We start from the raw sequence: 25,586 nt of genomic DNA, 5'->3' as shown, positions 1-25,586 counted from the left end.
TATTCCGTTTTTGCATGTTTGAAACAAAACAAAATCGTGTTTGATTTGTTTGTCTTAATCGTAGCTTATACGCACCCCTTAAAGACATTATTATTATCAACAAGTAGTGTTTAAATAGTTTTAAGTATTAATTGTTTTAATTTTCTTCAAGATACCCAACAATTTAGTAGTGCCAAAGGCGAAAAATAAAGTTCAGTGGTTCGATGTTAAGAGGAAAAGAGTTCACTTCTATGTATTTAACTGCACACTAGGGACAGTCAGGGAACATTAAAACAATTAATACTTAAAACTATTTATTAAACACTATTTGTTGGAAAAAAAAAATAATAATAATAATATCATTAAAGTACATATCGAAGAATTAAGCAACAAAACTATAGAAGGTTAAAATTTAATAAATCTAACATAACAATAACACAACGTAACCGTAGACACATATATTATTGTTACTTTCGTAATTCATCGGTTCCTTACCCAACCCTGCATTCCGGCAATTAGTTTCCAATGTACCAATAACTTTTTAGCTCACCTGGCCCAAAGGGCCAAGTGAGCTTTTTTCATCACTTGGCGTCCGTCGTCCGTAGAGTTTAAACAAAATCTTCTCCTCTGAAACTACTGGGCCAAATTCAACAAAACTTGGCCACAATCATCATTGGGGTATATAGTTTAAAACGTGTGTCCGATGACTCGGCCAACCAACTAAGATGGCCGCCATGGCTTAAAGTAGAACATAGGGGTAAAATGTAGATTTTGGCTTATATCTCTGAAACCAAAGCATTCAGAGCAAATTTGACACCAGGATAAATTTATTTATTAGGTAAATACCGAAGTACTGGCTACTGGGCTGGTGATACCCTCGGGGACTAATAGTCCACCAGCAGAGACATCGACCCAGTGGTAGTAATAAAATTAACGGTACCAATTTTCTTGCCCCAGATGCGCATTTCGACAATACATGTCTCTTCAGTGATGCTCGTAGCCAACATATTTGAAATCCAAAGCTTATATAAAAGATGAAGGGTAATCCAAAAGGTCCAAAAAGTATAGCCAAATCCGTGAAAGGAATCAGAGCTTTGCATGAGGGAGATACATTCCTTAATTTATAATAATTTCTATCATTTTGTAACAGCAAATTTTAATAACACAAACAATCCGTATTTTCATGCCAGTACCGAAGTACTGGCTACTGGACTGGTGATACCCTCGGGGACTAATAGTCCACCAGCAGAGGCATCGACCCAGTGGTAGTAATAAAATTAACGGTACCAATTTTCTTGCACCAGATGCGCATTTCGACAATACATGTCTCTTCAGTGATGTTCGTAGCCAAAATATTTGAAATCCAAAGCTTATATAAAAGATGAAGGGTAAACCAAAAGGTCCAAAAAGTATAGCCAAATCCGTGAAAGGAATCAGAGCTTTGCACGAGGGAGATACATTCCTTAATTTATAATAATTTCTATCATTTTGTAACAGCAAATTTTAATAACACAAACAATCCGTATTTTCATGCCATATATATCTTATATGTATTATATTGTATGTATGTCATGTATATGTTGTAATTGTTGGAAATAAAAAAATTCAATAGTTAAAAAAATTTTTTTTACAATTTTTCATACTTTTTGGTAATCTTTTACAAAAATCTTCTCCTCTGAAACTAGGTAGACAAATTTAACCAAACTTGTCCACAATCATCATTAGGTTATCTAGTATAAAAAATGTGTGCGATGACCCTGCCCGCGAACCAAGATGGCTGACTTGGCTAAAAATAGTACGTAGGGTAAAATGCAATTTTTGGCTCATATCTCTGAAACCAAAACATTTAGAGCAAATCTGACAAGAAGTTAAATTGTTTATCAGGTCAAGATCTATCTGCCCTGAAATTTTAAAATGATTTGGAAACCTCTTGTTGGGTTGCTGGCCCAGAATTGGTAATATCAAGGAATTTTTTGCTGATTTTGGTTATTATCTTGAATATTATTATAGATAGAGATAAACTATAAACAGCAATAATGTTCAGCAAAGTAAGATCTACAAATAATTCAACATGACCAAGATGGTCAGCTGACCCCTTAAGGAGTTTTTGCCCTGTATAGTCAATTTTTACAATTTTTCATACATTTTGGTAATAATTTACAAAAATCTTCTCCTCTGAAACTAGGTAGACAAATTTAACCAAACTTGTCCACAATCATCATTAGGTTATCTAGTTAGAAAAATGTGTGCGATGACCCTGCCCGCGAACCAAGATGGCTGACTTGGCTAAAAATAGTACGTAGGGTAAAATGCAGTTTTTGGCTCATATCTCTGAAACCAAAACATTTAGAGCAAATCTGACAAGAGGTTAAATTGTTTATCAGGTCAAGATCTATCTGCCCTGAAATTTTCAAATGATTCGGAAACCCGTTGTGGGGTTGTTGCCCCAGAATTGGTAATTTTAAGAAAAAATTGCAGCTTTTGGACTGGTTATTATCTTGAATATTATTATAGATGGAGATTAACTGTAAACAGCAGTTGTGTACAGCACAGTATGACCTACAAATAAGTAACCATGATCAAAAATGGTCAATTGACCCTTTAGGAGTTATTGCCCTTTTACAGTGAATTTTTAAAAATTTTCATAAATTTTGTAAATTTTTGTAAATTTTTACAAAATATTTTCCACTGTAACTACTGGGCCAATTGCAAGTTCTTTATAGATAGATTTATTGAAAGCAGCAAGAATGTTCAGTAAAATAAGATCAACAAACATATCACCATCACCAAAACACAATTTTGTCATGAATCCATCTATGTCCTTTGTTTAATATGCACGTAGACCAAGGTGAGCGACACAGGCTCTTTAGAGCCTCTAGTCTCTTTAGAGCCTTTAGTTTATTATTGTTACAAATCAATGTAACCGTAGCCAGTGCCTACAAATTATTCAGCATTTTCAAAATTGTCGGTCAATTTTATATGAGTTTTTGTCCTTGAAATCCATTTTGATAAAAATAAAGAGATGTGGTATGATTGCCAATGAGAGAATTATCACCAAACTTCAAATAAAGTGGATGTAAGCAATTATAAGCAACCGTACGGCTTTCAACAATGAGAAAAACCCATAACGTATGTTTGACTATAAAAGGCTCCGACATGAAAAATATGAAACAATTCCATTGAGAAAACTAATTTATAACAAAACAATCTACGAAAAACAAATACGACAGACATAAAGCAATGACAACCACTGACCTACAGGCTCCTGACTTTGGACAGGCACTTAACAAGAATGTGTCGTGGTTAAACATGGTTGTGAGTGCTCAACCCTCCCCTAACCCATTTTACCCATTTTTGTGTATTTTTGTGAAAACATAATTGATAGAGAGAAATTGTATATAGAGAAATATATAATCCATGAGAGACCCTCATCATTAAACTTCTGTTGAGAGGACATAATCGATCTATTTAGTGGAAAGTGAAGTTAAAGGATAATTCTGGCTTCTTTTCATTCTTCCTGAGAAGGTCAGGTATGAATTACGCCTCATATGAATTAAGGAACAAGTTTTCGAGAAAAGGAACTTAGTTGGTTCCCATGGGAATGCCAATTATGTGTTGGAAAACATGTCCATCAAATCATTTTATGTAACAAATATGTCGTCAATCTAGAAATCAAGCATCTTGACGTCAGTTTGAGAGATTTTTTTTGTTTGAAACATTGATGGTTTACTGGGTAGAAAAGTCAAATGATTTAATACATGTATTATTCCAAGATGAACTAGTCTTAGATTATATGTACTTTAATGGGCAATAAATTGAGTTTCCAAGTGAATTGTCAATACCTATTTCAATTATCAAGCAACTTATGTAATGTAATTTACGCAAGAAAGGTAATTGCTTTCGGCATTATCTGTGGGAAGAACAAGCTATTTTTCATGGAGGTAGGACATAAGTCATACAATTTTGTGTTTTAATTTTTTGCAACATGATCATTTTAGCCATCTGTCAACGTCCCATATACAGTTGGTATTATAATCAAGTGCTTTTGAGGGCAATGAAGGACATTTTGTAGAAGACCTCACCAGTTATGTGATTTTTTTAATATTCAATTAGGTATTACTTTTGAAATCAACAGGTTAATATCCAAGAATACTGACTGTTTCCTTCCCATGAAAATTCAAATATAGTTACCTCATTATACATGTTATAACACTGTTTAAAATCATATGAAACTTCAATTTTTTTTATAACTAAATGGCTAGTTTTTATTTAAAACTTATGTACATATACTTTTTTCCAAATTTAGAAGAAATTTATCTTTTTTTATTATTGGCTTCCCAGACAATAATTAGCCGACATGTTTTTCGTATGCAGTTACCTCAGCGTAACCTTTCTCATAAAAATCCGGTGATCGCAATACGCAAGTGCGAAGTGGAAAACCAAATCGGCAGAGATAGTCAACAAACGTAAACATCGCTCCGTCATCAAAATAAACTATATCTTATTGTACATGTTATACACATGCTGAGCTCAAAATCCATGCTTCTTTGTTAATTGTTTACAAAGGTGACAATCGGTAAACTTCGGCTTCAAAACACGACCATTAATTAGATTCATTTTCACAACAACACTGACCAAGTGACATATTTTTTTGACGATTATACGATATGGATGCGTAAAAAATGATAAAATCGTGCACAGAAGACTAAGTTGATGATATGCATGCATTGGTTCAAGAATTGGATTAACATTGTTTTTCACCGGCCACTCGTTTCATATGACTTTAACAATGATAAATTAGTATTGACATGTTTTTTTTTTCAGTTTCCTGTGTCAGACCTATTAAAGAAAAACATTCTTTTATTACAGATAGGGATTGAATGCAAGAAGCAGCTTCAAAGCTATGTGAAAGATGTTTCAGATGATGCCTGTAGACATATACGATCTGAATACTTCATTTCAAATACAAAAGATGATGATGTTGAATTCCAGAAAATAAAACAGGACATCTTAAACTTAGCCAGAGGAATGAAATCGTGGAATAAAGAATATCCATTGAAATTTATTCAACTGGAAAAATGTCTTCAAGAGAGGAAGAGAGGGATATCAATTCCAATTATAACCTTAAAAGAACTTGAGCAAATCTCTCTTGAAACACCAATGCCAATGAATGCTGAAGAACTAATGTTGTTTTTGAAATTTCACCACGAAATCAGAGCTATAGTTTATTTTGAGGATCTTCCCGAATTCATCATCCTAGATACACAATGGTTGTCTGATGCATTTAAATGTATAGTTACCGCGGAGAAATTTCAATCAGATGTAAGCAGACATAGAATTAAGGAAAAATTGAAAGATTTAAATTTTAGAGGAATATTACATAGTGCGGTTTTAGATGATATCTTTAGAGATGAAAAAACAATTTTGTATAAATATGATCAACATAAAGATGATATCCTAAATATTATGGAAAAGTTTGATATTATTATACCTGCAACCAGAGAAGGTGCTGATGAAAAACCTTGCTACTATGTACCTTGCATGGTCAAATCAAAACCAGAAAATGACATATATGAGATGTTTAATGTAACCAACAAAACCTGTCAGAAATCCACCTGGTTATGTTTCAAGTTCAGGTTTCTACCACCCCATCTAATTAATCATTTGATTGCCTCACTGAGCAGGAAGTTTAAAGTTGCAGAGGTGGATGCAACTGAACAGGAGAAAAGTCCAATTGCTTTTTTCAGAGGTACTGTTGTCTTTGAATTACAGAAAGCCACAAAGTTAAGAAAACTAATTTTAATGGCATGTCCGAATTTTATTCAGATTCAGGTTTTGGAATTTAAAAAAGAAATTAAAAGAGGCATGTACAAATACATTGCTGCCTTTTTGACAGAGGAAATAATCAAGATAATAGATACAAGATTCAAGATGTCAAATGTAAAATTTGAGAAAAAGTGGAAATGTGGTCTTAACAAACCAGAGTCTGTTACAGGATTACATGATTTTAGTGAAAAACAGATTATAGAATATCATTGTGAGAAATGTAAAGCAATCCACAGGTTCACTGGTGAATGGTCAGATCTACAAAATGAATCACTATGTGTAAGTGAAATATTTGAATATTACATAGAAACATTTGATTGTAATTCTCTCCAGAGAAATTCATAAAAGACACCATATATGTTTATAAAGCATTAGACAATAGTGGCATCCTAAGTTTATAACAGATCTAAAAATACCTTTTAAATCTAAACCTTGCATACAAATGCCATACGGTTAAAACTTCTGTCTTTGATGTATCCACAACTCTTGATCTCCTTTTCAATGTTCAACATCTGCAATGACAATAATATTGATATTTAGTTTTTTCTGATTAGGTTATAATGATTCGTTTACCATTTGTGATAACTAACTATACCTTGCCTCTATGATAACAAAATTTCATTTCAGCCTGACATAGTTTACTCGATAAACATATACCATATGAGTCTATTTGTCGTAAACACAATATGTAAGGCTCTTAATCTTGTATTGTATCTAATTAACTATTTTTTTCGGATTCTGCTAATTAAAAGATAAATATCATTGACGTATATTCCAAATGTAGTAAAGTAAGTATTCCCACATTTAATTAACAAAAATAATGTAAGCTTTATCTTTGTAATAATGGTCATGTTTCAGTGACTTATGAAGTTTTAAGGTGGCTTAAGGGTATTATAACTATGTCCTAAAGCCCTTTTTTTCATATTTTAAACTTTGAAGTAATGCATCACATTTGTTGAAAGAAAAAAAAAAACAAGCGGGTCACCATTCATCTAAGCTACAAAATCTGCTGTCATAAAAGCATGTGAAGCTTCTGATATATTCAAATTCAAATTCAAAAAAAGTTCTGTAAATTTACCCATATTTCTAAATAGGGAGTAGATTACCTTAGCCGTATTTGGCACAACTTTTGGGAATTTTGGGTCCTCAATGCTCTTCAACTTTGTATTTGTTTGGCTTTTTAATTATTTTGATCTGAGCGTCACTGATGAGTCTTATGTAGACGAAACGCGCGTCTGGCGTATAAAATTATAATCCTGGTACTTTTGATAACTATCTTAATCAACCAGCTGAAATACAGATTAGTATAATAATATAATATAAAATGTAGGTCACCAATGAGTTCAAGTTTAGTTTAAACGCAAATACCTGAAATTACAGCTGGAAAGAGGAGCTGCTTCTGTTCTATATGAAATGGAAAAAAAATCGTCATATGGATATCAATACATGTACCTGTCATACATCATACTAATTAGACCAGCTAGTGATGAATTACAAATTTCACCAAATTTCATTTTTGAAATCTTGACGATTGTCATCACATGAATTGTACAAATAATTGAAAAAAGATGGAAATAAATGGAACACCTCATCGTTTAACACTGTTAATCAATCAAAACAATAGAAATTTTAATTTTAACAATATCTAATCTTTTTTTATCATGTTTATTGGATTTAGGTTAAAGATTCAGAAGTGTTTTCCCTACACTTTTTTTGGACCTCACAGTTGAAGTCCATACATGTTTTATTTAGCATTGTTAAAATCCAGACTATTGTCCTATATAGTTTATAAAAAATATTTGAAAAATGAAGAATAAATTTATGTACCTACCAGCCCTAATTTTTGTCCTTATATGACAATATGCACAGCGGGCGAGAAATATAATACCAACACACCATATGATTATGAGTCCAGTGGCATTAACCTAATGTGCATTGTACCTTGACTGCTTACAACATGTACAAAGTCTATACATATATTTTTTTATTCAAACATGCTGGATCTATGTGATCATTCCGGATTTGGACATAATGCAGAATTCTAAGTTGAAGACATATTCTGTGTTTTTATGACTTCCAGAAACTTTATACACTATTTTGATCACGTATTGCCAACTTTTGACGTGTTATTTGCCCTTAAATTAAGAAAAGATTGGTCAAACAGCTATTTTATTTTAGATATACACTTGTATAAAGTTAACCTTTGTAAATCAAAATTTATAATAAATTACTATTTATCAATTAACGTGAAAAAGAAATTTTTTTCTTAAAATGTCCTGTACCAAGTCAGAAATATGGCAGTTGTTATCAAATAGTTCGTTTCTATGTGTGTTGGCGTTTGTTTTTGTTGCACTTCGGTTTTCATGTTCCTTTGTTTTCCTCTCATAGTTGATGTGTTTCCCTTGGTTTTGGTTTGTAACCTGGATTTGTTGTCTCTCTATCGATGCATGACTTTTGAACACCTGTAAACTACTATTGCATTTATTTATTCCAATTCTTTTCTTAAGGCAAATAAGAGTACTAATACAATACAACTGTCATTATTTACCAAAATAATTTCTCTTGAAAGTGTGAGTATTAATTGGAATCAACTCCACTCTAATGCCAATCTTAACTGACCACAGTTAATATCTAATGTATTACGTAATTGAATACACAATACTATTGACCTCACTAGACCTTTTTAACATCTCTCGACAACGACTAATGACACCTACAGTTTACAGGTAAAATAGATGGGTCGTCTCAAAGACAAAAACCATCATGATTATCAATACGTAACATATTGGATTGACGGTTATATACTGTCTTGACTATATAGCTTCAGAATATATGTCAACCAAATAAATAAATAAATATACGTCTCTGTCATATAATATTCTTATTTTGTATGTATTTACATGACATTTCATGTTGAATTGTTTTAAAGTAAATACAGCACCCATTCTGCATCCTGATCCGCATTCTCTTCAATTTTATGATTATGAGTCTTTTATCAAATATTTGCCGCATGTAAACAACGATTAATTTGTTGGTGTAAAAGCTTTTATGAAATTTTCAAAAATTTATGAAAGATAATTACTAGACTGTCCGTACGTCCGTATCACACTTGTGAACACGACCACATTGGTATTTTTCAACCGATCTTCACCTTAGTTGATGTACATATTCAATTTCTGGAGGGATAATTACACATGTTGATTTTGAAGGTCTAAGGAAAATATCGCATCTAATTTTTTTTTTATCAATGGCGGACTTCTCCGTTTCAAGATATTTTGTTAGAGTTGATGTTTTTCCTGATAAATTTTGATAAAAAAAATATAATTGACTTCTCGTTTTAATGTTACAACATCCTAAGCAGTGCATTTTTTTTTACATACCTTCGTATGGCATTTATATTTCAAGTTGTTAGTTTATACTATAGAGCTTATTGACATTGCAAAATTAATATGGACAGTGCTAAGCAGGGGTTTGGAGACCAACGACTGATGTCCCGAAAACAACATACCTTGTCCCTTCGTTATAGTGTCCTTCCCCTGTTCCTGAAAATGACCTTTGGGTTTCTTACCAGAAGTTGATAAAATTTCGTTGATTTTATTTATACACTGTCACTGCTTTTATATTTTGTTTTGTTTTCATCGGGTCAGAATTTATTTCTCTATATCCAATTTCCGGAACAAAGTTTTGTACCTTTTTCAAGTTTTTTCGTACTTAAGATTTTTTTGTATCTCATCTATGACCATGCATAAGAGAGGTTTTCAATCAAAATAGGGAGAAATAATCCGCTGCGTTTCCCTGAGGACTGTGTTCTCCTTAGAGACAAAGTTTATTTAAATCGTCATCCTTTAGTTACACCTCAAAATAATCGTAAGCCATAACATTTGAGAGAAAGAACAGAAAATTTAATCGCGTGATTGGTGAATACAGAATTCAAGTGGAACAACAAATTGGTGAATTGAAAATATGCAAAGTATTCAGTAGATTATGAAGGCACACAAGACCAAAACTAACAGACATTTTGTAAACAAGTGCCGACCTTGTCAACAGACATAAAACATTGTTTAATTAAGTATTAACTACAATTAAACATTCTTAAGTTTGTTTTTTTTCATTTTCCAAATTCCACCAGGACAATATCGTTAGTAATGCGTAAAATGGTCTTTCGTTAACATATATACGAATAATTATTTAGTTATATGTTAAAACACGACTTGTGTTTTGGCAACTCAAATGTTACCTGTGCATACTATTAATAGATACTCGATTTATATAAATTTTGAGCGTCTGGAATAAACACGATACAGATCCGGAATACCGCTAAATAGTGCAGATTTTAGAGAAGTCGTCAAACATTTATTATCCGTCATTGAGCTTCGATGTGTGTCCCAATCTTTTCAAGGTATATGGAATTTATAAAAAAAAAACAAATCATGAGAGTTTTAATAAGTCATTGGCACTGACAATCTTAAAAAAATTGGATATTTTTTTTACATTTAAGGGTTGGTCTGACAGATGCCTCTGAATTAACTAATTTTTCATAAAATCTTCTTTTCTTTTTTGATTCGATGTCTTTTTAGAATGTACTCAAAGCTATCTAAGATAAAAATGAATAATATATATACAACAATGCAGATATATTCAATGTTAAATTTCGTCGTATAATCCAAAGAATTTCGACATGTCTGTGTTCTCGTGAGATTTACAAGAAACATGACCATAGGGAACTTTGACGACCACCCAAATCGTATGCTCTAGAAGTTTTTCTTTCAAATGATACCAAAATAAGCTGTGTGTTAGATAGGTGCATTAAAAACCTTAACGAGAGGCTTTTTCTCAAATCGGCGCTCGCCTATAATATTTCAGTTAATTATTTATTCTTCTGTGTGTCTTTAAAATGTAAAAAGAAAAAAAAGTTACTTGAGCCGGTGATTTCTATCTGATCAAAAATATCACTTTAAAACTTAAAGGTGATTAAATCATCAGAAAGAGACACCCATCGTACATTGCTTCGTCGTCTGTACTGTGGAAAACAAACAATATTATTTGCATGATCTTATTTCTTTTATTTTGAATGATTTATAGAACTCAATAAAATTAGTAAAGTGATTTACTTTAATTTGTATTAAGCATCACTGTTTTTCTTACCTGTTCGGGATTTTTCTTACCTATTCATTTAACCTTCTTTCAGATCTCGAAGGAAGAGTTTAATTTTACAAAAATGGGAATGATTGTGCTAAATATTCTTGCTGATGTTTTATATGATTTACTCAAACAAGATAAACCCAACCTGCCTCTTAGGAGTGATTGTGATATAACATACTTGTACAGTGAACACAGGAAACTTAATAAACATATTCCCAGTAATTCAAGTAACCGACGATCTGGACCATGGGGAGGGACTTGGCAAGATATACAGGTTACAGACATAGCTATTGGAGATGATATTGAGCGCATACGACTTACAAGAAATGAACTACAACACTCTAGGACATTTAATCTTGATGATAATCGTTATATTGGATTATGCAATATCATTGGTCATCTTTTAAAACGGTTTGATCAAAATATCAAACCAGTGAGTCTATACACAGATCGACTGAATGAAACATTAGCTAAGACTTGCTCTGATGAGGAAATCATATCAATTGCAAATGAAATATAAGATCTTGTAAGTATGCGATGTATAGTAAATTTCGAAGCCATGCTAAAAGTCTGTCCAAAATGAGAGAATGTTTTGACATATTTTACAGAATTTTGACTGACTTGAACTTTATGAATATTGACTCTTTTTTCAAATTTGTTAGTCTACTTTTTGTAATAATCGGATTGGTTACCAAATTTTCAGTATGGTAAGTGACACTTACTAGTCTTATTGATAGCCTATGGTGTTAAACAGTAAAGTACAGGTAGATATCAGCTCAAATAAATCCAACCTATCTCATTGCATTTAGTTTCAACCTTCAAGCACATACCATACAGACTGTCCACAACGTCTCAACATTAAATGTCTCAATAACATAGATAGTTTTATATGACGATGAATATGTGGCTATCTAATGTATGTAAAGTTGACATAAAAATGAAAAAAAAACAGAAGTAATTGACTTGTTCCACTGTTGTTTTTTTTTGGTTTTATTCAGCATGTTCAGTGTGAAGAATGAAATAAAGCATAATTTGACAGTTATAATTTTTATGGCGATTATTCAATGACGGTTTCCTTTGCATTTTAAAAACTACACAGGTTTTATTTGCTTGTATAAATGGATTTTTGTTTTACATTTTATCTCTAGCTGTCTATTGTTAAAGACCGCATGTTGATCACTAGATGTCTATCGTTAAAGACCTTATGTTGACCTCTAGATGTCTATTGTTAAAGACCGTATGTTGACCGCACCCATCCCTAGATTTTCCATGCAGTTCAACCATGAAAAAATAATGGAAAATGATGGAAACATCGTTTTTTTCCATGGATTTCCATGGAATTTCATGGAAAATATTCAATCACAGATGGAAAACTTATATTTGTTACTTATTCCATAATTTTCCATGATAAGATGGAAAACTTTACATGGAATTCCATGGAAAAAATACTTTTTGGATGGAAAATGAGATGGAAAGTAGACTAATAAAACTTTGTAGATGGAAAGGAGGATGGAAAGTGGGCTTAGAATATTTTTGAGATGGAAAAGAGGATGGAATCTTGACTTAAAATATTTTTAACATGGAAAAATTATAGAATCTTAACATAGAATATTTTTGAGATGGAAAGTCATGGAAAAAATGTACACACAAATTACATACATTAATTCTTTATCATCAATTAGACATGTGAGCCAGTGAAAGAAATGCCATCTGTTTTTCATTAGTCTTTGTGAAGAAGAGAGGAAGTGATATGACCATACAGTTTGAGACCAAATGTAGGGTAACACATGGATTTATACATTTTTGTGCAATTATTATTACTTAACATAAAAAATGTAAATAAACAATAAATGGATAATCTTTTATTAAAATATATATAAAATATTCAAGATATAGGTAAATAACAGTATTCAATTGGGGCACTTTTAAAAGAAATCAGATAACTCCTCATACAACCCCAAACACATTGAAAATTTGAACTTGCAATGGATATGCAGGCAACACACAAAGATGTCTCCTCTCCTGAACAAAATGTCAAATTTATATTGGACGTAGATTGAATAGTTCCGAATAGTTCTTGACATCTAATAGTGCAGATTTATTCTCTGATGACTTGAGTTGAGTGTTGGATTTAGGAGCATATTTTTTGGTAAGTACACTGAATTAGATTCTACCATTTTGAATGTGTCCAAGCTCCTTTAGTTCAACAATAACAGAATGAAAACACCTATAGTAGATTTTTCACTTATAATTATAATGATTGGGTATTAAGACAAGACAAACTGTATATAGTAAGTGTATTATAATAACTAATAATCCACGCATGAATTAATTTGATTATAACATTTAAGTGCCAGTCTTTGTAAGAATCAGGCAATTTAGGTAAAAATTAAAACATGATCAGAAAAAACCCACCGAGCTAATCATGCTATTTAAGGTGGTATGGGAGTCTAAAATAAAAATGATAGAATTTTTTCATACTTTGCCAAAACGTTGTATCTATTGATACATGTTGAAAAATATAATAAAAATGATAGGTCACCGCGCATTTTCTCAAGCTACAGGACGGGACAAAATGACACATTTTGTATGGATTATACAGTAAAAAACACCATTTTGTGATTAGAAACTAAACAAAATGATAGAATTGTGAAATACTTCAGGAAAAGATAGCTTTCAGACACTGCTTTGAGAATATCAAAAGAAAATATAGGGTCACCGTACGTTTTTTCCGGCTAAAATACAAAATAGGAAAATTCCATACAGAATCCTTCAGAAAATGCACTTATTTAGAGTTACCTCCCCTTAAAATGCCAATTTAAAAAAAAAAAAAATTAAAACAACCAAAAATAATTAACATTTGCAAAAATATCAATATTTAGAAGTTATATTCTTATAAATTGGTACTTTTGAATGAAAATGTACATTAAACATCTGCATTCCTGCATCAAATTTTGCAAACTTGATGGAAAATCTGGACCTTTGATTCTCTGTTTTTTACAATCCAAGATGGAGGAAGACACCCATACCACCTTAATACTAACCATCATCCTGGGTTAAAAAGTATTACTCTTTCGTTTGTGTGTGTCTGACAATATCAAATAACTTGGTTAGAAAATTGGTTGAATGATAGCAAATTACAGAGTTATCTCCCCTTATTCGTTAATTTCTAGTGCATTTCAACCAAATTGTATCTTCTATTACCAGAACAGAGAATGGAAATGAATGTTATTTTTGTGCATAACTACATATTTTGAACTGAAATCAATGTCAAATAGGGTGGGATTTTTTGGTCATGTTTTCACCACTGCCTGATTCTTAGGCAGACTGGCACTTAAGATCTATTGAAATTGATTGCCAATGAGAAATAGATCCATAAAGTTTAAAAAAAAGAGTATCTTTGCAGCAAACTGCAGATCAAAACTAAGTTCTAAAGATATGGACAACACCAATGCAGACATTTATATACAATAATTATGAAGAAAAAAATATTTAGGACAAAGACTAAAGTTTTTAACCAGTATTGTGTTAAGGACATTATTTAAAGAATATCTCTTTATTTATAACAGTAAAATTATTTTTAGGTATCATGAGGAAGAAATGTAACTCCAAATACAATGGTTAATGCTGCAAGATGGATCTACTGAAGCCTGGTGATGAATAAAGTGACATTTATAACCTTAATTTCTTGTTAAAAAGGCAGTGCAAACATATACCAATTTTGAAAGTTTTTGCTTGTTTGTTGTATTATTTATAATACATCAAATGAATTTGAATTCAAGGTTAAAATGATGGTTGAGTTTTATTGCTTATTACTGACTAGTGCAAGACTCAAAAGACCTTACCAAACCGAAAAAATCATGGCACCTAGTTTCTATACCTTCATTATAAGAGATATGGTATAGCAGGGTATGCTGCCAAAAGGTTCATTTGAGCAATCCATTGTAAATGGAAATGATGGAAATATTTCCATGAAATTCCATGGAAAAAGAAATTCTATGGAATATATTTCCATGGAATTCCATGGAAAACATCATGGAAAATATTTCCATGGAATTCCATGGAAAATGTTTTGATGGAAATATTATTATTTCCTTTTTTTCTCTTTTTATTTTCCATGGAAAACAGGTTCCAATACTCCATGGAATTCCATGAAGTTTTCCATGATAGATGATGGAAAATCTAGGGATGTTGACCACTAGATGTCTATTGTTAAAGACCGTATGTTCATCTCTAGATGTGTATTGTTAAAGACCGTATGTTGACCACCAGATGTCTATTGTTGAAGACCGTGTGTTGATATCTAGATGTCTATTGTTAAAGACCGTATGTGAACCTCTAGATGTCTATTGTTAAAGACCGTATGTTGATCTCTAGATGTTTATTGTTAAAGACCGTATGTTGACCACTAGATGTATATTGTCAAAGATCGTGTGTTGATATCTAGATGTCTATTGTTGAAGACGGTATGTTGATATCTAGATGTCTATTGTTAAAGACCGTATGTTGACCTCTAGATGTCTATTGTTAAAGACCGTATGTTGACCTCTAGATGTCTATTGTTGAAGACCGTATGTTGATATCTAGATGTCTATTGTTGAAGACCGTATGTTGATATCTAGATGTCTATTGTTAAAGACCGTATGTTGACCTCTAGATGTCTATTGTTAAAGACCGTATGTTGACCTCTAGATGTCTATTGTTAAAGACCGTATGTTGACCTCTAGATGTCTATTGTTAAAGACCGTATGGTGACCTCTAGATGTCTATTGTTAAAGACCGTATGTTGACCTCTAGATGTCTATTGTTAAAGACCGTATGTTGACTTCTAGATGTCTATTGTTAAAGACCGTATGGTGACCACTAGATATCTATTGTTAAAGACCGTATGTTGACCTCTAGATGTCTATTGTTTAAGACCGTATGTTGACCTCTAGATGTCTGTTGTTAAAGACCGTATGTTGACCACTAGATGTCTTTTGTTAAAGACCGTATGTTGACCTCTAGATGTCTATTGTTAAAGACCGTATGTTGACCTCTAGATGTCTATTGTTAAAGACCGTATGTTGACCACTAGATGTCTATTGTTAAAGACCGTATGTTCTTTTTTGCGTGAACCCCTGAGGGTTTACGCATATTTTTTAGTTAGAAATATGGTCTATGGAGGAATATTCGGAAACTTTCTTTCTGTTCATTCGGAACATTTGTTCTTAACTGTATTAGCTTCCTGCAATTAAGAGCACCTCCATACGGGGTATTCAATATATTTAAAACATGACAATAAAGAACTTTACACTGGTCGCTAACTCACTTATTTGTTATATGATAATAAAATAGATAGTTGAAAATCTATAAAGAAAAAAAAAACGAAATAGCTATCCATACGTATAATTTTTAAAGAATGATAATGATTCAAAACATGGACACATGTACCTCAGTCTTCCAAAAATTCATAAAACTAATTTAGAAATAATAAATGAGGCATTGCGAACTAGTCAACAAGTATGATACAATGTACATTTATTAATGTTCCTTACTACCGATCATCAATAGGTGTAACTCTCCCACGAGATGGATTGAGATTGAGAAATTAATTGACCTAATTATATAAAACCATTATTGAAGAGGCATCACTTTTGAATTCTAGATACAACAGATTTCATTAATAAAATGGAGTCACACAAGATAAAAAGGGAATGCTTTCTTATTGCCTTATGATAATAATGATGATGTAACGTAAATGTACACAAATATAATCATTGTTAATTTAAAAGAAATTCAGATTTACATCGTTTTAATATTAAACCCAGTCCCGCATGCAGCTGTGACCGACCTGTTGATGATAGTATACACTATTTTTGAGAGTGCGCTTTTCATAACGAAGCAAGAGAAATACTGTTTTCAAAATTAGAAAGATATGCTATATCCATTGAGCTTCTATTAGCTGGTGACGGTGACCTTTCTTTTCAGCAAAACAAAGACATTTTTGAGTCCGTACAATCTTATATCAGAATAACACAAAGATTTAAAACAATCAATTAACATTCTAAATTTCTACTTTACAACCCTTCACTCCAGTCCATTTGTTTTCATTATTATTCCTTATTATATTGTATTTTTTTCTTTTTTATTTCTAATTTTCGTTTGTAGTATGTATTACATGCATACCTACTATGTTTTTCCCGTCATTATCTAATTTACTTTGTGTTATATTTGTAGGACTCTATAGTGCGATGGTGACAGTAAAGTACGATGATCATGCTAAAGTGCGATGGTCTACGCTAAAGTACGTTGCTTCCATACGCTATTTAAGCGCGATGGTCCGGGAAAATATAGACGTAAAAACGTAGTTTGATTATGGCGTTAACAGTCGTTTATACAAACTAAAAGTTAAACACGCCGGAAGATATATACAAATATTTCATTAACACCTTTAAAACCAAATGTCAATGACTGAATTGATTTAAACCTGACCGTGCTTTGTCGGCTGAGGCAAACTCTGTTTTTTTTCTGTAGCTGTAAAAACTTATCATGCAGTCGACTATTTACTACTAGTATATAGATCCAAAATAGGATTCGCATGGATATAATGTATCCTGCTTTTGTTGGAAGCAAACAGATACATTTGAATCATTGTTTATGTTGCAGTTTACTTTGCACTTCCCGTTAAAATATTGTCGATTTTATTGGAAAGTTAAACGTCGGTAAAAAAAAAGTAATTGTTTTCATGCGTAAATTATAATTTTATTTAGTCGGCTAAAACATTATAGTTAGTATATTGAAGGAAAATATAACATGTTTGTGTGGTCACTATGAAAAAGAAGAAAAGTCAGAGAACATCGCCTCTCTCTCTCGTTTAGATTGTATATAAAGCTTAAAAAAATGTTACATATTCCGACAATAATCTAATTTTGTATTTGTGATTTACAATGACAACTGTATGAGGAGGTGTTCCCATTAGTGATAGACTGTGTGAACGACAAGCTACACCAATTATCTTTTGTGAAAAGACTATTTTTCAACCTCGATGTTTAAATTCCTCGAATCTTACTGTTTTGGTCCATCGCACTTTAGCGTGATATACCATCGTACTTTAGCGAACAAACAACCATCGCACTTTAGCGTGAGACACCAACGTACTTTAGCGTAGACCATCGCACTTTAGCGTGACCATCGCACTTTAGAGTACCATCGCACTTTAGAGTCCTACATATTTTTATTGGGAGAGGACGTCTCTAATGTTTGTTATAACTTGTGTCCAATCCATTTTGCTACTTTTGCAAATAAAATATGTTTACACTAACGGTTATCAATGCACACGAATATCTTTTAAAGATTCCCAACAAAAAGGTTTAACTGCATTTGTTAAATTATTTCTAAGAATCGATGAATTTGGGTTTAATGGACAGTTATACAAACAAGTTATACATGTAAGAGCGCCCATGGGTGGTATATTTTCACCATTATCAAATTTATGGCAATTTTTTGTATTTAACAACAAAAAGCAGACACGATAATATTAAGCAAAAACAAAAAAAAACATGCTCCTGATTTTGGACAGGTATATTAAGTATGCATGAAAAAGCAGCAAATTGAATGTATTAGCTGGATTCAAACTCATTTCTAATGTGGAACAGGGTTTTACTGCATGCACAAAACAAATGATTAGTAAGTATATTTATATCTTACTGGTAGGAATAAACATTCCACATTCCACAGCCTGTCCTTAGTAATTGTCGTCTGTTTATGTAGTTCATACGTGTTTCTCGTTTTTCGTTTTAATATAGATTAGACCGTTAGTTTCCCATTATAATGGTTTTATACAGTATATACAAGTAATTTGTGGGGCCCTTTATAGCCAAGGCTCTGTGTTAAATACCGTACTTGACCTATAATAATGGTTTACTTTTATAAATTGTTACTTGGATGGAGAGTTGTCTCATTGGCACACATCTTCCTATATCTATTTAAAATGGTTTTTTTTTTTACAGAAAAGTAAATAAAATGACTGAGGGACTTAGGTGAAATATCACCGTGGAAATATTACCTCTAACAATAAGAACCCTAGAAGTGTCATCCATTGGTACATGTAGTAGTTTGATCGTTCACGTTGGTAAAAATTAATATCGAAATAAAAACAACATTTATCTCCTCACTTTATATTTAACACCACTCAACATACCCAAATTGTTATGATTTACAATAAAAAGAAAATATTATCCTCTACACAAATGATAATGAAAACACTGAGATATAATTCATAATTCATTTGAAATAAGAATAAGCATAAAAAAAAGTTCTAAGGTTCACGTATTGACTTTTTTTTTTAAAGCAACTTGTTTTTCAGTTGTTGAAAAACTTATCGGAAATAATACTTAAGATATGGATTTTTTCTTTGTTACAAAATTTTACTTGTAAAAAATTGAAGGAAACATAATATTTTAATTTATCCTCTGTTAGAGAAGTGTGTACACAGCTGAAACACGTTAATATTAATAAACCAGCATGTTTAGATGGAATGTGTCCCATATTTTTAAAGCTTAATACCGAGATTACATCTCCATCACTGACTGTTCGAATAAACAAAAGAATAACATCTAATTTTCCCCGAAAAATTAAAGCATGCTAGAGTAACTGATTTACATAAAGGAGGACTAACAGATGATCTCTCTAACTATCGTCCAATTTCTATTTTAAATACCATGTCTAAGATTTTTGAAGGACATGTATCTACACAGTTATATGAATAATTGAATAATGAAATAAATATAACATATAGCTACGTCAGGTTTCAGACGAGATGTTTCATGTCAAACAGCCCAAACTTAACTAATTGACGAATGGTTAACACGTTTAGAAAATGGAGAAATAGGTGGTACTGTTTTATTGGATTGCAGTAAGATTTTTTATCTCTTTAACCATGCCATACTCTTAGAAAAGCTAAAATTTTACATATCGGTTAACATATAATAAATTTGATTAAATCATATAATTTGACTGTAAAACAACAAGAAGAGCAATACGCAAATAACAAATCTGATAAAACGTTTGTAAAATATGGAGTGCCTCACGGTTCTATTTAAGGTCCTTTTATATGTTTACTTAATGTCAATGATTTACCACTTCATGTTAAATAATCCAACATGGATTTATATGCTGATGATTCAATATTGCATTTTCATGATAAGGAAATTGACAAAAAATTAACAGCATATCATTGAAAACATGATTTAAATGCTGTTCAATCTTAAAAAGTTTGTGTAACAATTTCAGTATGACAATTAATGGACAAAAACCAAAGGTTATAAAATTAAGTTCAAAACAAAAACTATCAGAATTAAAAACCGAAGTTCTTTCCACCAAAAACAATGTATTTTAATATGAAAGTTGTAAAATTAAGTTTATAATGTCATTTCAATCGTCAAATGATAGCTTATTGTACGCTGATTCCAAAAATATATGGTTTCTATACAATATTTTTAAATAAGGGAGATAATTTGTTACTTCCGGTTTGAAAAATGATACTTCCGATAATATTTGAATATTTACTTGACACTGATTCCAAAAATATCTGGTTCTATATACTTTTATATTAATAAAGTACAAAAAATAGCTACTTCCGGTTTACACAGGATCAAATGGTTTGATACCTTTTGCCAAAAGTCTCATGGCTTTATCATGTATACATATAAGGTAAAAGCAAAGGTCAAAATCTAGAACATCAAATAAAGCTATGACCTTGAGATCAATTTCAAGGTCATAAACCAAGGACCTCAAATCAAAAGACCATAGGTCTTAATTATATTTGGTTACTGAGTTATATCACCATACGCGTATTTTTAAATACAAAAGGGGAGAAAACTCCCTTTTACGTTCAACGTACCCTTGGGATCAAAATTTACGTGTTACGACATGTCGCAACTAACAATTTAGGTTAAATAATTTGTTTTTATCTTATACGGCTTTTGGTAATAAGTGAAAATAAGCCAAATTCAAAAATAAGAATATGACCTTGACCTTTGACCATGACCTTATTTTCATTTTTTTGGACCAAGGACCTCAAATCAAAAGATCCTAGGTCTCCATCACTTATGGTTTACAAGATAGAAATGCATATCACTTATATCAAATGCATAAGGGGAAATAACTCTCATATGGAGCGTTCATATTGCTTCGGTCAAAATAGAACAAATCATGCGAAGGATATAATGAGCAATTTTATAAAATGAATTTGTCGTAATCTTTTACCGTTGCAAGGGAAAGTGGACACAAGAAAAACAGTGTTTGGGGAGATAACTCCTACAAAGAAAAGTATTCGGTTACGCAGGGTAAATTTGAAAAGCGCATAAACTGTTCGATATCATATACCAAATATCTAAGCGACATATTGCAAAACAAATATGTATCGCAAGAACAAAATTAGGCGAAAAAAAAAATAATCAGAAGAAAAACAATAGGTCTTTCCACAGAAAAGTGGAAAGACCTAATTATGTTTTACTATAAACGAAACAAGTACTGAAAATGTCCATGTCCAATATTCCTTCAAATTACTTGGAATTGACAGTGATGAAAGGAGAAGGTCCGGTAAGGACTGATTTTGGCCTCAAATTTCAGGTTCATCTGACGAAAGATTTTGACCACTTTTTAAACACTTAAGTGTCTATTTTACTTGATTTAATCAGTTTATGTGAAAGATTTTTACTAATTTAGTCATTAAAAACCATCCGATTCAAGCTCAAATATGGAAAATCTACCAAATATGCCGAAAAATGTCACTTTATAGATGGTTTTTGTCAAAAATGAAAGTGGCCGCATCCGTGCTCATCCAAAACCTTTAGATATGTTATGTATTATCATAAAATACAACTTACATTTCAATATTAAGGATGAACACGAATGCGGCCACTTTTGTTTTACACGGAAACTGTCTAAAATTAAACTAAAATAGCATGACTTAATGGTGCTACAACACGATATATGTGCATTGTATTGTCAAAAACAGCCCATATTTATATAGCAGAAGCATTCTTCTGTCCAATAAATAACTAAAAATCTGTAATTTAACAATTTTGTAAAACTGCTATATTTTGGGGCCAAAAAGGGGTCTTACCGGATCTACTCCTTTTAACTTGGAAAGAACATGTTAATCTTATATGTAAGATTATCTCATCTAAACTATCACTTTTGTATAAACTTAAAGAATATATGTCTATAAATAGAAGAAAACTGTTGTATAATGCATATATTCTCTCAAATATAGACTGTTGTAGCTCAGTTTTGGGAAATTTATTACAAAAAGATTCAGATAGAATTATAAAACTTCGAAAAAGAGTAGCAAGAGTTATACTTGAATGTGATATTTCTGTTCCATCAAATATTATGTGTTCTTTTTTATTTCATTTCAGAAAGAGTAAAATACCAACAATATTCTAATGTATAAAATTGTAAATGGACTTACACCTGATTACTTATCAAGGCTAATTATTAATGATGTTCAACACTACAACTTACGATCTGTCTCTAATAACACTGAATGTGTAGCTATGGTTAAATCTGTGTATTCGTTTGTGCAACTTCGTGTTAATTCTGGAGGTTTGCTGTCAAATTCTTTTGAAAATCGGCTTAGATTTGAAACAAGGAGAACTTTATCTCCACCGTTATTTTTATTTTTCAAAAACGATATAGTCAATGATTTATCTATATTGATACAACTGATGATGTCGTAACTGTGAACGAATATTTGATATACCTCATCTTATTTGCAGACGATGCCGTTTTGTTGTCGAGCCTGCAACTTTTGTTGCAGAAAGCTCGACATAGGGATAGTGATCCGGCGGCGGCGGTGTTAGCTAACTTCTTAAAAGCTTTATATTTTAGAAGGTTGAAGACCTGGATGCTTCATACTTTGTATATAGATGCCTCATGTTACGAAGTTTCCGTCAGTCACATGTCCAATGCTTTTGACCTCATTTTCATGGTTCAGTGACCACTTGAAAAAAAGTTGAGATTTTTTGTAATGTTGTATTCTCTCTTATTATAAGTCAGAGGATAACTATATTTGATATGTGCGTACCTTGAAAGGTCCTCATGTCTGTCAGACAGTTTTCACTTGACCTCGACCTCATTTCATAGATCAGTGAACAAGGTTAAGTTTTGGTTGTCAAGTCCATATCTCAGATACTACGAGCAATAGGGCTAGTATATTCGGTGTATGGAAGGACTGTAAGGTGTACATGTCCAACTGGCAGGTGTCATCTGACCTTGACCTCATTTTCATAGTTCAGTGGTTATAGTTAAATTTTTGTGTTTTTGTCTGTTTTTCTCATACTATATGCAATAGGTCTACTATATTTGTTGTATGAAATGATTGTAAGGTGTACCTATCTAGCGGGCAGATGTCATGTGACCTTGACCTCATTTTCATGGTTCAGTGGTCAAAGTTAAGTTTTTGAGTTTTGGTCTTTTTATCTAATACTCTATGCCATAGGTCATCTATATTTGGTGTATGGAAATATTTTATGATCTTTATGTCAGTCGCGCAGATTTTATTTGACCGTGACCTCATTTTCACGGTTCATTGCACAGTGTTAAGTTTTTGTGTTTTGGTCTATTTTTCTTAAACTATAAGTAATAGGTCAACTATATATGTTGTATAGAAGCATTGTTAGCTGTACATGTCTGCCTGGCATGGTTCATCTGACCTTGACCTCATTTTCAAGGTTCATTGGTCTTTGTTTAGTTATCTTGGTTAATGTTAAGTTTATGTGACAGTTGTATTAAAGCTTAGCTTTATACTTAGGACTATCAACATAATATCAATGATTAGTATAGAAGGCGAGACATTTCAGCGTGTGCACTCTTGTTTGGGAAATCACCTGATATTTTTCACCCGCTACTTAATAAACCGCATGATTGCCAAAACAGACTGCAATGGGCGAGACAGAGGCATATGAGCAGGGACAAACAGGCCATTATTTACATGCAGCCATTGCCTTGGACGGTGGAGATACCCATTATTAAGAGGGAAAAAGGTTTTAGTGCATATCAAATGATTTGAACATTACAGGTGACCTAATCAATTCACCTACTGCACTTACTAAATTAGTAGATTGATTGATTGATTGTTGGTTGCTTAACGTCCAGTGGATAAATTAGTAGATGAATGGTTAACAAATATAGATAATGGAGAAATAAACGGTGTTATATTTTTAGATTTAAAGAAAGCTTTTGATCTGGTTAATCATTTAATGTTATTGAAAAAAACTTGAATATTATAATGTTTCAAACTATTCACTAGACTAGTTTAAGTCATACTTTTTTCAACGAAGTCAACAAGTTAAGGTCAATAGCGTCATGTCCGATACTAAAAACATAAAAACTGGTGTACCACAAGGCGCTATCCTTGGCCCTATGTTAATTATTTTATATATCAATGATCTACCACTGAACAAAGAAAATTCATTAATAGATTTATATGCAGATGATTCTACTTTACATAGTAAAGATAATAATGAACATGAATAAAATGCTAACCTTCAAATGATATTTATATTATTCAAAACTGCATGGTGTTCGCAAAATTGTATGAATATAAATGCAAAAAAATGAAAATCAATGGTGATTGGTTCAAAACAGAGGCTTTAATCAACTGGAAACAGTTTAGATATCAATATTTCAGATAAAGAAATAGAGAATGTAGATTATTAAAAAATTCTTGGTTTATATATTGACAAAAACCTAAATTGGAATGAGCAAATAGATAAAATGTCATGTACAATATCAAATAGAATCAAATTATTGCAAAAGATAAGAATTCAAAGTATTTACCTAATGCATATACGTATTATTTATTTTAATGCTTATATTCTGCCATTGTTTGATTATTGTTGTAATATAACAAGTTATCAAAGATATCTGCTAGGGTTAAAGTAGAAGCTGACATAATGAAATCCTCCAGTTTATTGTTTGATAGTTTAAACTGGTTAAATGTAGAAAAACGAATTCAATATCAAAAAGCAATACTTGTATTTAATTCATTAAAGAATATGGTTCCTAACTATTTACAAGTTACAGATAACCAAAATGATAATTTACGTTCATCTGATGAAAAACGATTAAATCTTCCGAAAACATAGACAGGCATCTTCTTTTGAAAAAAAAAACATTTACATATTCTGGTTCTAAAATATGGAACAGTTTACCACAATAAATAAAGATGAGTAATACACTTGTATCTTTTAAAACAAGTTGTTACAAATTTTTCATAAATTGTGCAAATTAATATGCTTTTTCATTTATATCTATATTTAATTATTATATTGTTGTATATATATCATTATAATTACATTAGATGTATGTTTCATTATAATACGTTATTCTGATTGGCTAACTAGCAATCTCGTGATATTCCTTAATCAATTGCATTAGACAATGCAACTTTTCATTCATGATGACACGAGGTCCCACAATAAAGTGCACAGGTAAATGAAATAAAAACTTTATAAAAGGCGTGTTTTCATGATCCTATAGGAAAAAATGTAATTATAAGTATTGAATGCTTTTTTTGTAACTTTATAGGGTTGTAAAAGCGTTGACCGTGCGCACAAAATGTACTTCGGTCAACGCTTTTACACCCCAAT

At 31.7% G+C, this 25,586-nt stretch overlaps 1 protein-coding gene across 1 annotated transcript in view; it reads left to right on the top strand.

The window, feature by feature from the left end:
- Positions 1–11,496, top strand: part of LOC143054673 (uncharacterized) — a 58,164-nt gene extending 46,668 nt beyond the window's left edge. Inside the window, exons 5-6 of the mRNA XM_076227691.1 lie at positions 4,849–6,084; positions 10,994–11,496. Of these exons, the coding sequence (XP_076083806.1) occupies positions 4,849–6,084; positions 10,994–11,467 (1,710 nt within the window). The 3' untranslated portion in view covers positions 11,468–11,496. The remainder of the gene's footprint in view (positions 1–4,848; positions 6,085–10,993) is intronic.
- The last annotated feature ends 14,090 nt before the right edge of the window (positions 11,497–25,586 follow it).

This window comes from Mytilus galloprovincialis, chromosome 12 (assembly GCF_965363235.1).
Source record: "Mytilus galloprovincialis chromosome 12, xbMytGall1.hap1.1, whole genome shotgun sequence".
NCBI lineage: Eukaryota > Metazoa > Mollusca > Bivalvia > Mytilida > Mytilidae > Mytilus > Mytilus galloprovincialis.
Note: the sequence above shows the minus strand (reverse complement) of the source record. Positions and strands in the feature narration are given on the sequence as shown.